At 40.8% G+C, this 12798-nt stretch overlaps 1 protein-coding gene across 4 annotated transcripts in view; it reads right to left on the bottom strand.

Moving 5' to 3' along the window:
• Window positions 1-12798, bottom strand: part of RABEP1 (rabaptin, RAB GTPase binding effector protein 1) — a gene marked incomplete at both ends in the record, with an annotated part of 104895 nt that overhangs the window by 2677 nt on the left and 89420 nt on the right. For all 4 annotated transcript variants that reach the window (XM_079725264.1, XM_079725265.1, XM_079725267.1 and 1 more), the window contains 4 exons: window positions 1557-1612; window positions 2234-2423; window positions 7936-8076; window positions 11688-11786. In XM_079725264.1, the coding sequence (XP_079581390.1) occupies window positions 1557-1612; window positions 2234-2423; window positions 7936-8076; window positions 11688-11786 (486 nt within the window). The remainder of the gene's footprint in view (window positions 1-1556; window positions 1613-2233; window positions 2424-7935; window positions 8077-11687; window positions 11787-12798) is intronic.

The following is a 12798-nucleotide window of genomic DNA, read 5'->3' as shown; positions in this document are numbered from 1 at the left end:
ATTTGAAGGGGATCAATTTTGGAGGCAGGGAAAGAAGTTAGGCTGTTACAATGAGCCAAGTGAGCACTGAAGTCAACCCAAACAGCGGCGGAGGGAGTGGGGAAGATGGGACACGTTGGAACACGGGCGACTTCTGCCAGTGTAACCTGATAGCACAGTGGGAGCCAAAGCCTGACTGTAGCGGGCTGAGGAGTGACTGGGAGGTCGGGCAGTGGAGATGACTCTTTCAAGAACTCTGGGTATAAAAGGAAGAAGAAGGACTGGTAGCTGGAGAAAGAAGTACAATCCAAAGAGAAACTTTTCCCTCTTACCAGGAGACCTCTGAGATTGGTTATGCATAATGGAAAAGACAAGAGGCAGAAGTTCAAGGCCCACACTGGAAGGGGAAGATAGAGAGGATGCCAGGAGAAGATGTGAGGGACCCAGTCAAAGCACATGTGCAGTGACAAGACTAGTCAGAACAGGTCACCCTTTCCTCTGAAGAAGCAAGAAAGAGAAGGCTGGGAAGCAAAACAGAGCATACGACCGAGGAGCCGAGGAGCTGAAGGCGGGCCCTGCTCACGACGGGGGCACAAGGCCGCCACGTGCCGTCACGAGGGGACGAGCTGAGCGGCGACTGAAACGTCCACCGCGAGGAATGGAAAGGAGCAACTAAGAGCAAATGAAAGGCTACTGAGCAGCACCTGGCAGCAGGACCATGCAGTGTTCCTCATTCCAGTGGAACCAGCAGCTGGGGGCAGAGGCACAGAAGGTGGACACCAGGATTAATCCGGGGTTAGGCGGTACCAAGTGAGGGTAGCACAAGAACAAGGAATCGGGGGCTTGCAGGCGTTAGTGGGAGACTAGTTGAAGAGGCAAGCCATGTCAGATGCAGCTTAGAAGGAAAGAAAGCAAAGCCATGAAGAAGTTGCTAAAACCAGCAGAAAAGGAAAAGTTTAAGGAACTGAAGGTCTGAATGAGGTACTCAGACAGATGAACCTATGGGATTAAGGGCTGGAAAGATGGTAGACAGGGGTCAGGGGCATGAGCCTGGAGTGAGATGTCAGAAGTGGGGCAAGGTGCAGGCAGGAGTGGGGCCAGGCAGGGCAGCACAACAGCAAAGGTCACTGAGTCAATGAATAACGAGGCCAGTAAGCTGAATGGGGTCATCTACCAAAAGGTGTTCATGGTGTCTAAGAGAAGGAGACTCTAAGCCAGCTAGAAAACATCACCTCCTGTTTGTAAAAGATCTTGTAGCTTTAAGTATCTAAGTATTTTGTAGCTTTAAGTATCTATCATGTCAAGACCACACCCTGCCTGTCCTTCCACCACAGTGGAAGCTCCAGGCTAAGTCACATCTTAGTCTTCCCTGTATCTCCTCCAGTCAGCACAGAGCAGGCTCTCATTAAATGGTCTCTACCATCATCACGCCCATATTCCACTGTATTTTTCCCAGGAGTTGCCTGAAGGCAGGGACTATGTCCTAACTGTATTTTATTCCTTGAGTCTAGCACAGTAGGATTCAATAAGTAAATACCGGCTGCTGACAGAATCAATTTGAAACTCATGAAACTCACCTGTCCTTTTTCTACTTTTATTCTTTCTAATTCAGCTTTCAGGCTAGAAATGGAAGCTAGGAGGAAAAAAGGAGGAGACATGTTAGCATTTATTCATTGTTTTGCATTTAAATTTTTTCTTAAAACACCCCTTTCCCCTATAAGCTCAACCTCATGCAATGAAAGTCAAATGCTGTACTGAACACAGTGGGCAGAATGGGGGTGAGGGACCAACACCCCTTTCTCAAAATTATCCCCAACCAATCAGCATCATAATCAAGCTCAGGAGAAGTGAGAGTCCACACGAGAACACCATGTCATAAACTGTCTGCATCAAATACCTACACCTAACTCTGGGGGGTGTGGGGGGAGCTAATCCCAGCAGGAGTCTGTTAACACTTCTGAGTTCTGCAAGGAAATGCCACCCATCTACTCATATTCCCCAGCGTCTGGGTTCAAGTCCTGAATTTCCTATTAGTAATTGCCAGAGAGGCCACCAGAGCCCCTAAAAAGATGAGTTTTTTGGGGGTTTTTTTTTTAACTCCTAATCACTGGATATATCAACATCCAGAGAAAGGGACTGAGTCCTTACTTAGTTCTTTCCTATACTTTTTTGTTTTCTACATTCTAAGACTGTTATAACCAGAGAAAAAGTTTTTAGTGCCTTCAATTCTAAACTACATCACTTTTATCTTCACCTATTTCTTCCTTGCAGTTTTCTATTTCTAGCTGCAGAGTTTCTTCGAGGTTTTCTTTTAAACATTGTTCTGCTTGAATCTGCTCTTTCAGGAAAAGTATTTCAGCCTTCAGCTTTTCTTCCATGTGATCTGCTGCTGTCCGCACATTAATGATGTTCTCACGGTATTTTAATACCAACTCCCGGAGTGCCTAGATTCAAGAAATAAATGGATATTGGTTTTATAAGGGTGAAAGAAAATAAACAAAAAAAGCTACAGATTTTCTGCAACCAGAATTTCAGATGTTGTTTTAGACGGTTCAAAATTTAGGACTTTGAACTCCAACCCACTCTTGGCTTCAAGGGGCAGGTGTTATGCCATATTATTCAGTATGTTAAAGAAATAACATTACTAACCAAAAAATGTGTATTGTGAACTACATATTTTTCCCTCAAAACTGTTTCATAAATGGAAAAATTAAAATTTGAAGTGACTTACAATGTAGGATTCACTATGAATAGCTTAGACACTTCCACTATTACCTGCTTAAATTTGAAGGGAGTTAGTGAATGAGGATCAAAAAGACAAACTCAGAAGCAAGTATGAACTCCAAGAGGACAAAATGTACTTACTTATTCATTTATTCATTCAAACAAACACTTGTTGAACACCTACCACAAAAGCAAAGTACTGTTAGGCCAGAGGCAGGTATGGCAAAGAGAGGCTTTCTAAGGTGATCAGCTGTTTTTCTGTAATAAATTCAGTTTAAATCTTATTTTATTTTTTCCCTAAATTGTAGTTGTCTTCTTTTAAAAATCCTCCTCCACGCCCACCCAAAATCTTCCCAATTATATCCTAAAGCAACTCTAAAGTAAAAACTGGGATTCTTAGATAACTACCAAATGTATATATAAATTAAAGAACAGGGCTTCCCTGGTGGCGCAGCGGTTGAGAGTCCGCCTGCGGATGCAGGGGACACAGGTTCGTGCCTCGGTCTGGGAAGATCCCACATGCCGCAGAGCGGCTGGACCCGTGAGCCATGGCCGCTGAGCCTGCGCGTCCGGAGCCTGTGCTCCGCAACGGGAAAGGCCACGACAGTGAGAGGCCCGCATACCAAAAAAATAAAAATATAAATAATTTTAAAAAAAGAACAGCAGGAAAAAAAAAAAGGCAGTAACTAAAAAGGCAGTTTTTCTTGAAAAACTGTATCAAGAAAAATTTCATAAGATTTATTACAGAATCAAGGTTTACAGGCTAGACTGGTTATAACCTTCAAGGATTCTTGGAATTTTTTAAAATCTAGGTACAAAAAGTCCTTATAGAACATGGAGAGAGGAACCTTTCCTGCCAAGTGAAAAGTTTAACAGAGGTGGGAAGTGGTATGCTGACAGCAAAAATAGACAGGTCCCCAACACTTTCTCCTTGATGAGATCAGTCACCAGACCAGTTCAGAAAGGAGAGCGAGCTCTCCAGAGTGTCAGTAACCTGAGCTGAGACCACAAGCTGGGGGAGGGCAGGGAAAGGAGAAGGAGAGCAAGGGGCTAATGGCAGGGTAGGCAACGGAGCCTGTGTAAATGAGCAAATAAAAACAAAAGCTAAGAGTCATGTTAAAATCTATATGGGAAAAAAGAACGAGGTCCAAACAGTAGGGGTTGAATCTTCAGGACAGGATTAGGAAAAACTGTTACTTACAAAACTATAAATCTCTGTAATGTCTGACTTTTAAAAATTGAACAATTATAAATTTCTTTAAAAAAGGGGGGGGGATTCCCTGGTGGCCCAGTGGTTGAGAGTCCACCTGCCGATGCAGGAGACACGGGTTCGTGCCCTGGTCCGGGAGGATCCCGCATGCCGTGGAGCGGCTGGGCCCGTGAGCCATGGCCGCTGAGCCTGCGCGTCCGGAGCCTGTACTCCGTGGCGGGAGAGGCCACGACAGTGAGAGGCCCGTGTACCGCAAAAAAAAAAAAAAAAACAGAAGGATCTTACAGGAAATATTTTTTCTATTTCGTTTTGAGAGTTGCTCTATGAAATCTCATGTTTGCCTATACTGTTTGTAGTGCTTACTTGGGTTTAGCCTAAGATGATACTTTTCATGAAGTTAAAAGGTTTTAAAATGTACGAGGGACTTCCCTGGTGGCGCAGTGATTAAGAATCTGCCTGCCAATGCAGGGGACGGGTTCGAGCCCTGGTCTGGGAAGATCCCACATGCCGCGGAGCAACTAAGCCCGTGAGCCACAACTACTGAGCCTGAGAGCTCTAGAGCCCACAAGCCACAACTACTGAGCCCACGTGCCACAACTACTGAAGCCCGTGTGCCTAGAGCCCATGCTCTGCAACGAGAAGCCACCACAATAAGAAGACCATGCACCGCAACAAGGAGTAGCCCCCACTCGCCGCAACTAGAGAAAGCCCGCACACAGCAACAAAGACCCAACGCAGCCAAAGATAAATAAATTTATAAAAATAAAAAAATAAAACATATGAATATAAAGTCTGGAAAAAGTTAAGGAGATACTTATGAGTGTCTCAGGAAACTTCTGGTTTTGCAGCCCTGATTCTCGCAACCACAAAAGAATGGAAGTGAGCAAATGCCATAAAAATTATCAGTAGACAGAAGGAGGCTGAGTGTGCTGTGCCCTAAGTGCTATATAGAAAAACAAATATCACAAGGAGCCAGCATGGTGACCCCCTTCAAATATTTAATTTCTGGTGCACTCTCAATCTGGTCCTGCAAGAATAATACAGACCTTCGATTTGGCAAAGGATTCTTAGATATGACACTGAAAGCATGAGCAACAGAAGAAAAAAATAAACTGGACTTTATCAAAATTAAAAACTTCTGTGCTTCAAAGGACACCATCAAGAAAATGAAAAAGACAATCCACAGAATGGGAGAAAATATCTGTAAATCATCTACCTGATAAGGGACTTGTATCTAGAATATATAAAGAACTCTTATAACTCAAAGAAATAAAAAGCAAATAACCCAATTTAAGAGTAAGCAAAGGATCTGAATAGACATTTCTCCAAGGAAGATATAAAAATGGCCAATAAACACATGAAAAGATGCTCAATATCATTAACCATTAGGGAAATGCAAATCAAAACTACAATAAGATACCATTTCACACCCACCAGGATAGCTATAATCACAATGTGAGATAATGATGAGTGTTACTGAGGATGTGGAGAAATCCTCAAATGATAAAACAGGGTTCTCATATGACCCAGCAAGTCCACTCCTAGGTTTCTACCCAAGAGAAATGAAAACATATGTCCACACCAAAACCTATACATGAATGTTTATAGCAACATTATTCATAGTCCAAAGTGGAAACAACCCAAATATCTATCAACAGACAAATGGATAACAAAATATCCATATAGTGGAATATTATTTGGTCATAAAAAGCAATGAAGTACTTATACATGGTATGACATGGATGAACATTGAAAACACTAAGATGTGTGAAAGAAGCCAGACACAAAAGATCACAAATTATATGATTCCATTCATAGGAAAGAAAGGACAACCTATACACAGAAAGATTAGTAGTTGCTTAAACCTTGGGGAGGAAGGGCTGAATAAAAGGTAAGGGGTGGGCTTCCCTGGTGGCACAGTGGTTGGGAGTCTGCCTGCCGATGCAGGAGACGCGGGTTTGTGCCCCGGTCCAGGAGGATCCCACATGCCGCGGAGCGGCTGGGCCCGTGGGCCATGGCCGCTGGGCCTGCGCGTCCGGAGCCTGTGCCCCGCAACGGGAGAGGCCACAGCAGTGAGAGGCCCGTGTATCGCAAAAAAAAAAAAAAAAAAAAAAGGTAAGGGGTTTCTCTTTGAGGTGATGAAAATACTGTGGTGAGGGCTACACATCTGAGAATATATTTAAAACCATTGAATTGTACACTTTAAATGGCTGAATTATTTGGTATGTGAATTACATCCCAATAAAGCCTGTACGTATGTATGTATGTATTTGTTCGTTTGCTTACCACGTCACGCGGCTTGCAGGGGTCTTAGTTCCCTGACCAGGGATTGAACCTGAGCCCTCAGCAGTGAAAGTACAGAGTTCTAACCACTGGACCGCCAGGGAGTCCTTTTTCTTCCCTTCATCTTTATTGGAGTATAATTGCTTTACAATGTTGTGTTAGTTTCTGCTGTACAACAAAGTGAAATCAGCTCTATGTATACACATATATTCCCATATCCCCACCCTCCTGAGCTTCCCTCCCACCCTCCCTATCCCACCCCCCTAGGTCGTCACAAAGCATGGAGCTGATCTCCTTATGCTTCCCACTAGCTATCTATTTTACATTTGGTAGTGTATATATGTCAGTGCTAATCTCTCACTTTGTCCCAGCTTCCCCTTCCCACTGTGTCCTCAAGTCCATTCTCTACATCTGTGTCTTTATTCCTGCCCTGCCACTAGGTTCATCAGTACCATTTTTTTGGATTCCATACATATGCGTTAGCATACAGTATTTGTTTTTCTCTTTCTGACTTACTTCACTCAAATTGAAGTATAGCTGATTTACAATATTGTGTTAATATATGCTGTACAGCAAAGTGACTCAGTTATACATACATAAACATACATTCTTTTCCATTATGGTTAATCTCAAGATACTGAATATAGTTCCCTGTGCTATACAGTAAATCCTTATTGTTTATCCATTCTATATATACTAATAGTTTGCACCTACTAACCCCAAACTCCCAGTCCATCCCTCTGCCACCCTCCCTCCCCCCTGGCAACCACAATTCTGTTCCCTATGTCTGTGAGTCTGTTTCATAAATTTGTGTCATATTTAGATTCCATATATAAGTGATATCATATGGAATTTCTTTCTGACTTAACTTCACTGAGTATGATAATCTCTAGTTGCATCCATGTTGCTGCAAATGGCATTATTTTGTTCTTTTTTATGGCTGAGTAGTATTCCATTGTATATTATGTACCACATCTTCTTTATCCATTCATCTTTTTTTTTTTTTTGGCTGCATTGGGTCTTCGTTGCTGCACACAGGCTTTCTCTAGTTGTGGTGAGCGGGGGCTACTCTTCGTTGCGGTGCATGGTCTTCTCATTGTGGTGGCTTCTCTTGTAGAGCACAGGTTTTAGGCACGTGGGCTTCAGTAGTTGCAGCACAACGCTCAGTAGTTGTGGCACGTGGGTCCTAGAGCGTGCAGGCTTCAGTAGTTGTGGTGCACAGGCTTCAGTAGCTGTGGCATGTAGGCTCTAGAGCGCAGGCTCAGTAGTTGTGGCACATGGGCTTAGGTGGTCCACAGCATGCAGGTTTTCCCAGACCAGGGGTTGAACCCACGTTCCCTGCATTGGCAGGCAGATTCTTAACCACTGCACCACCAGAGAAGCCCCAAACCATCTGCTAAGGGACATCTGGGTTGTTTCCATGTCTTGGCTATTGTGAATAGTGCTGCTATGAACAAAGGGGTGCATGTATCTTTTTGAATTATAGTTTTGTCTGGATATATGCCCAGGAGTGGGACTGCTGGATCATAAGGCAACTCTATTTTTAGTTTTCTGAGGAACCTCCATATTGTTTTCTATAGTGGCTGCACAACTTACATTCCCAACAACAATGTAGGAGGGTTCCCTTTTCTCCACACCCTCTCCAGCATTTGTTATTTGTAGACCTTTTTAAAAAGAATTTGTAGCCATTTCAGAAAATGTACTTGTTTACATTTTTGATCTTATAGAAAATAAGTTACCTCTATAGTGTCTGGGAGAATGAAGTCTTCTGCTTGTTGTAAGGACACATGCAAGCTATGCTTTCCCTGAAGACTGTCATTATCTTTCTGTAACCTCACCAGCTCTTCTGAAACCTGTTCCCGTGACTGCATCAGCACTGCCTAAAATAGAAACAGATACTAATCACAGCCAGAAAGGTAAATCCTATCTGCTGATAACTGCACCAGAGAAAAACAAAGGCCAAATGAAATAAGGGCTGAGGATGGACGGTACATGATAAAGCTCTGTAAGACTTAAAAAAAGCAGCTCAGAGATTTACTGATTTACAGCCCTTACATATATTCAAGGGGACAGGAAATGAAGCAAGTATCTCAGCTTATTCTCCACTGTTTCTACCAACAGCTTAAAAGTAATGAATTTCTTCCCCCATATCCCTAGGACCAGCATCTCTAGCTCAATGGAAGAGGTGGACGTAATCAAGACATATCAAAAAAGTGTGTACTCCAAGACAACTCCTATTTCCTCACAGCATGCATTCCACAGGAGGCAGGGATAAAACAAAAAGCAGTATCTTCATCTTTCATTACATATACATATGTTCAAGCTCAGGATCACTGTGAATGGCCCAAGGACCCCAAATATTAGACGCCATCAAGAGGCTTTATGCTTAGGAAATTCAGGACATTTGAGCAGCTCATTCTTAAAATGGAACACGTTCCTACTTCTTCCACTTGCTGATGTATACAACAATTTTAGGTATTTCATATGAATTTATATCAATATAAAAGTTAGTCCAGCTAATTTGAGTATAAGATAAAATTCTGCAGAAGTATTTCTGCTAATTTTTACTACTAACCATTGAACATATACAGAAGTGTAGATTACTCCACATCCAACATTTGTTCAGCAGCTAATACTCTACACTAGGCGATTTGCTGCCCATGGAGAATACATGGATAAAAGACAGACTTTGCCCTAGAGAAGCACATGGTACAGTGGAGGGAAAGATAAGTAAACCAAAAATTACCCAACCATACTACGAGTGCTGTAACAGACAATGGGTACAGCAGTGATAAAAGGACAAAGGGTACCTAATTAGTGGAGAGGGTTCAAGAACATTTCCCACAAAAGGTGACTGCTGCATCCTGAAGGACAAATAGACTGCTGGTAGGCAGGCAAGGTCATGCATAAGTTTTGGTTAATTCTACTGGCTCTTATTTATTTCAGACCAGAATCAATTGTTGCTTTATGCTCACTTTCAACCCATTTACAACAAAATATTAGCATCCCACTACGTTTTGGATATAAAAGAAGGGAAAGAAGAATATGTTTATATTTGTTTATTTTTGTAAAGAGGAAAACAGAAGGATAAACCAAAAATAAATTTAAATGATCATGTATAGGAGTTGGTGGGAACAGGGTGAAAGGGACAGGGAATGGAAGTGAAACTTCTGAGTGTTTATATACTTTTATAGTTCTGACTTATGAACCATGTTGCATGTTCAAAAAACAAAAAAGTCAATCAAAAAAGAAGAAAATCCAAAAATGCAATACATAGCTCCATTTGTTTCTGTTTGTATCAAACTGATAACACAACCACAGAGAGAAAAATCATTTCAAGTAATCATTTTTGAACACAGCACCCAGACTCTAAGCCTTTACCTGGCATAACATTCTAAGGGTAAAAAGAACTACAGGTGTCTCTTGGTATCCGCAAAGGACTGGTTCCAAGACACGCTCCCATACCAAAAACTGAGATGTTCAAGTCACTTCCAGTCAGCCCTCTGTATCCACAGATATGGAAACCGTGGATATGGAGGACCAACAAAGAAATGATGAACTTCACTTAGTAAGTTTGCTGTTGGTAGCAATATTAATGTAGTCATTCTAAAACGATTGTGATCACCTTAACCAAGTGATCAAACTTAACATCACCAACAATGGAACCACCCATCATAACATGCCTCTTGTTATGAACTTTCCATTGAATCATTTCATCCATGTACTATTCTTGCCAAAAATGTCTAACTTGAACCATGTGGAAATAATCAGACAAATGCATTCTACAAGGCAAATGGTCTGGACTCTTCAAAAATGTTAGTGTCATAAAAGCCAAAAACAAAAAGTGGGTGACTGTTCTAGATTAAAGGAGACTAAAGTGACATGACAACAAAGTACAATATGTGATCCTTGACCAGTTCCTTGATCAAAAAGTAAAACCACCACTAAAAAACAATCAAGGACTTTTAGGATCAATAGTTACATTTTAAGCATAAAGTAACAGTATTGTGATTATGCAGAAAAACTTCTTTGTGGTTAGGAGATACATACTGAAATATTTAGGAGTGTCATGATGTCTACAACTTATTTCCAAATGGCTCAGAAAAACAAATACATATGTAATATAATATACATATATATGAAAGAGAGAGACTGAGAAACAATTGCAAGCAGTAAAAATGTGGCAAAATATTAACTGGTAAACCTAAGTGAAGATTTTATGAATGTTCACTCCATAAACAACTCTTAAGTTTGAAATTTTTCAAAATAAATAGTTTGGGGAAAATATTAAGATCCCAACCACTACCATAGCTACTCTTCTTTGAAGGGGCATAAGAAATTGTTTATCTTTCTCAGTGTAAGAACATTTAAAGGTAATTTCAAGAAAATGGTTAAGTTATTAAAGTTCACAAGACCTCAACCTTAATTTCAACAATTCTTCAATGTCACCTTCAATATATTCATTTTAAGTGGAATCAACTTGAAAAATGTTTGCAAAAGCAGATGAGTTTTAAAAGATGAGAAGGAAAAGATGAGAGGGGACAAGGGAGTGTAAGGAGGCTAAACACTATGAAACTTTGTCAGCATTTAACAGTGTCCTTGAGATCAACAATTATTATTTCATATTCTCTAATTAATGAAAAGATATGAAACTCTCTCTGGTCATTGATTAGAGTGAGATATTTCTCAACAGACCAGGGCTAGTATTTAGGGATCAGCTCAAAGGCCATTCAGATACTGACCCAATGCCAATCAAAAACAAACCATTACCATACAACTTGGAGTTTGTTTGTTTTTCTGTCACCCCTGCAAGAGCTGGACAAGAGGCAACTCTGTAAGATCACCCCAGCAGGACCAACTCTGCTATAGTTTACGAAGGGCCATCAGATGCAGGGTTCCAACTCTGAGAAAAAGGAAGAGCAAGGCAAGTGGAGCCTGACTGTTGAGGAAGAGGCCCAAAGCTGGAGAACAATTCTGCAGAGGTTCAAGGCAGCTCTTCTTTAAGAAGCTCTCTGTTCCTATTCCTCTCAAAATTGACAGCCTTCTGGAACTTTTCCAGCGCCACAGCAGTTATGGTGCACGTTTTATCGTAAATCCTATGAAATTACTGACGTTGTTTTAAATAAGTTAGCTGTCCAGGAAAAGCACAGTGACTGCTCAAAAGCTGTACCTCCTAGGGCTTTGAGAGATTTCAACTTTTAGCTTGTATTTAGAACTAAAAATTAAATGCTGGTCCATAGTTTATTTTATTTAGGTTTCTCAAATCAAAGAAAAATAAATTAAGTTAAAGGTGATAATTTTTTTGGTCAAGAGGTTAGGTTTAAAAAAAAAAGAATAAGGTCTTTACATAATCTTGTCCATTACTAACGCTCTATAGGCTCTGGAGAACATAATGGTAACCACTTTGGCCAGGAAGATAAAGTCCCATCAAAGATTATTTCAAGATAGAATAGATTTAACATAGTTAACGTTTATTTAAATGTTAACTTACCATCTGTTCCTGAACATCCCTCTTTGCCTGGGAAAACCCCTGTTGTAACTCTTCAAGTAAGATCTCAGATGCTTGGGCTCTTAGGACAAGTGCGGAGATCTTGAAAGAAAAAAAGAATTCATACACAGAAAATTTAGTTAGGAATCTGGTTAATCTGAAACTAACTCTTCCATCTCCTGCTTATTTAATGTCCGGAACTGATTTTTTTATTAATTCATCAAACCCCACTCATCCATCATTCAACAGATATGTGTGCATCTACTGTGTACAAAGCCTCAGCCTTTCAGATGACACAAGGCAGTACCAAAAGTCCCCAGGGGTCATATGCTGCCATACATGAACAACAGCATTATATGCGTCTCTAGACATAGATATTAATCCATGTGACCCAGTTATAAATATTACTGTTAAAGGAGCTAATTAAAAATAAATAAAAATTTTGAATCTCTGTCCGCAAAAAAACCCCAAACAGTTTAAAGGATAAATGAATCTTCTCTGAACTAGCTGCAGTATTCTAAGGTGGTTTACTTAAGAGCAAAAGACACATGATAAACTCCCTTGAATTAGTTTTACTGTTCCTGACGAGGGGTTTATGTGAAAGTTGATGACTCATACATAAGAGTTATAAAATAAATCAAAATAAATTTGTTTAGACATTTAAAAAATGATTATTGTCAGAATTTTGTTTCCAGTAGTGGCACAATAGGTAATGTGAACCAACCTTCCTGCTAATTAAGAAAACCAGACAAAAATATGAAAGACACCTACATGAAGGCATGGGAGAACAAGGCAAAAAAGAATCACAGAGCCAAGGACCAGAATGAAGACACATGGAGAACTGGGTGCAGCATGTGGAACAGCTCTTCTCCAGAAGCATGTGCCAACTCCACTGAGAAGCTGAGCAGAGCGTCTGAAAGCCCCAGCACAGGGTGGCAAAAGTTAAGAGTCCAAGACCCAATACACAAAGGGATCCCTGGTAAACACCCTGCACTTTGGATTGGGTCTCCAAAGGGACACACCCTATAGTAAGGGAAGAATTTAAAATAATCCAACCTTCACAACTTCATATAATCTCAATTCCCATAACTGAATTAAGGTGATCCAGGATTTT

The sequence above is a fragment of the Hyperoodon ampullatus genome, assembly GCF_949752795.1.
Source record: "Hyperoodon ampullatus genome assembly, chromosome: 19".
Taxonomy (NCBI): Eukaryota; Metazoa; Chordata; class Mammalia; order Artiodactyla; family Ziphiidae; genus Hyperoodon; species Hyperoodon ampullatus.
The sequence above is the reverse complement of the archived record's forward strand: the minus strand, read 5'-3'. Positions and strand labels throughout refer to the sequence as shown.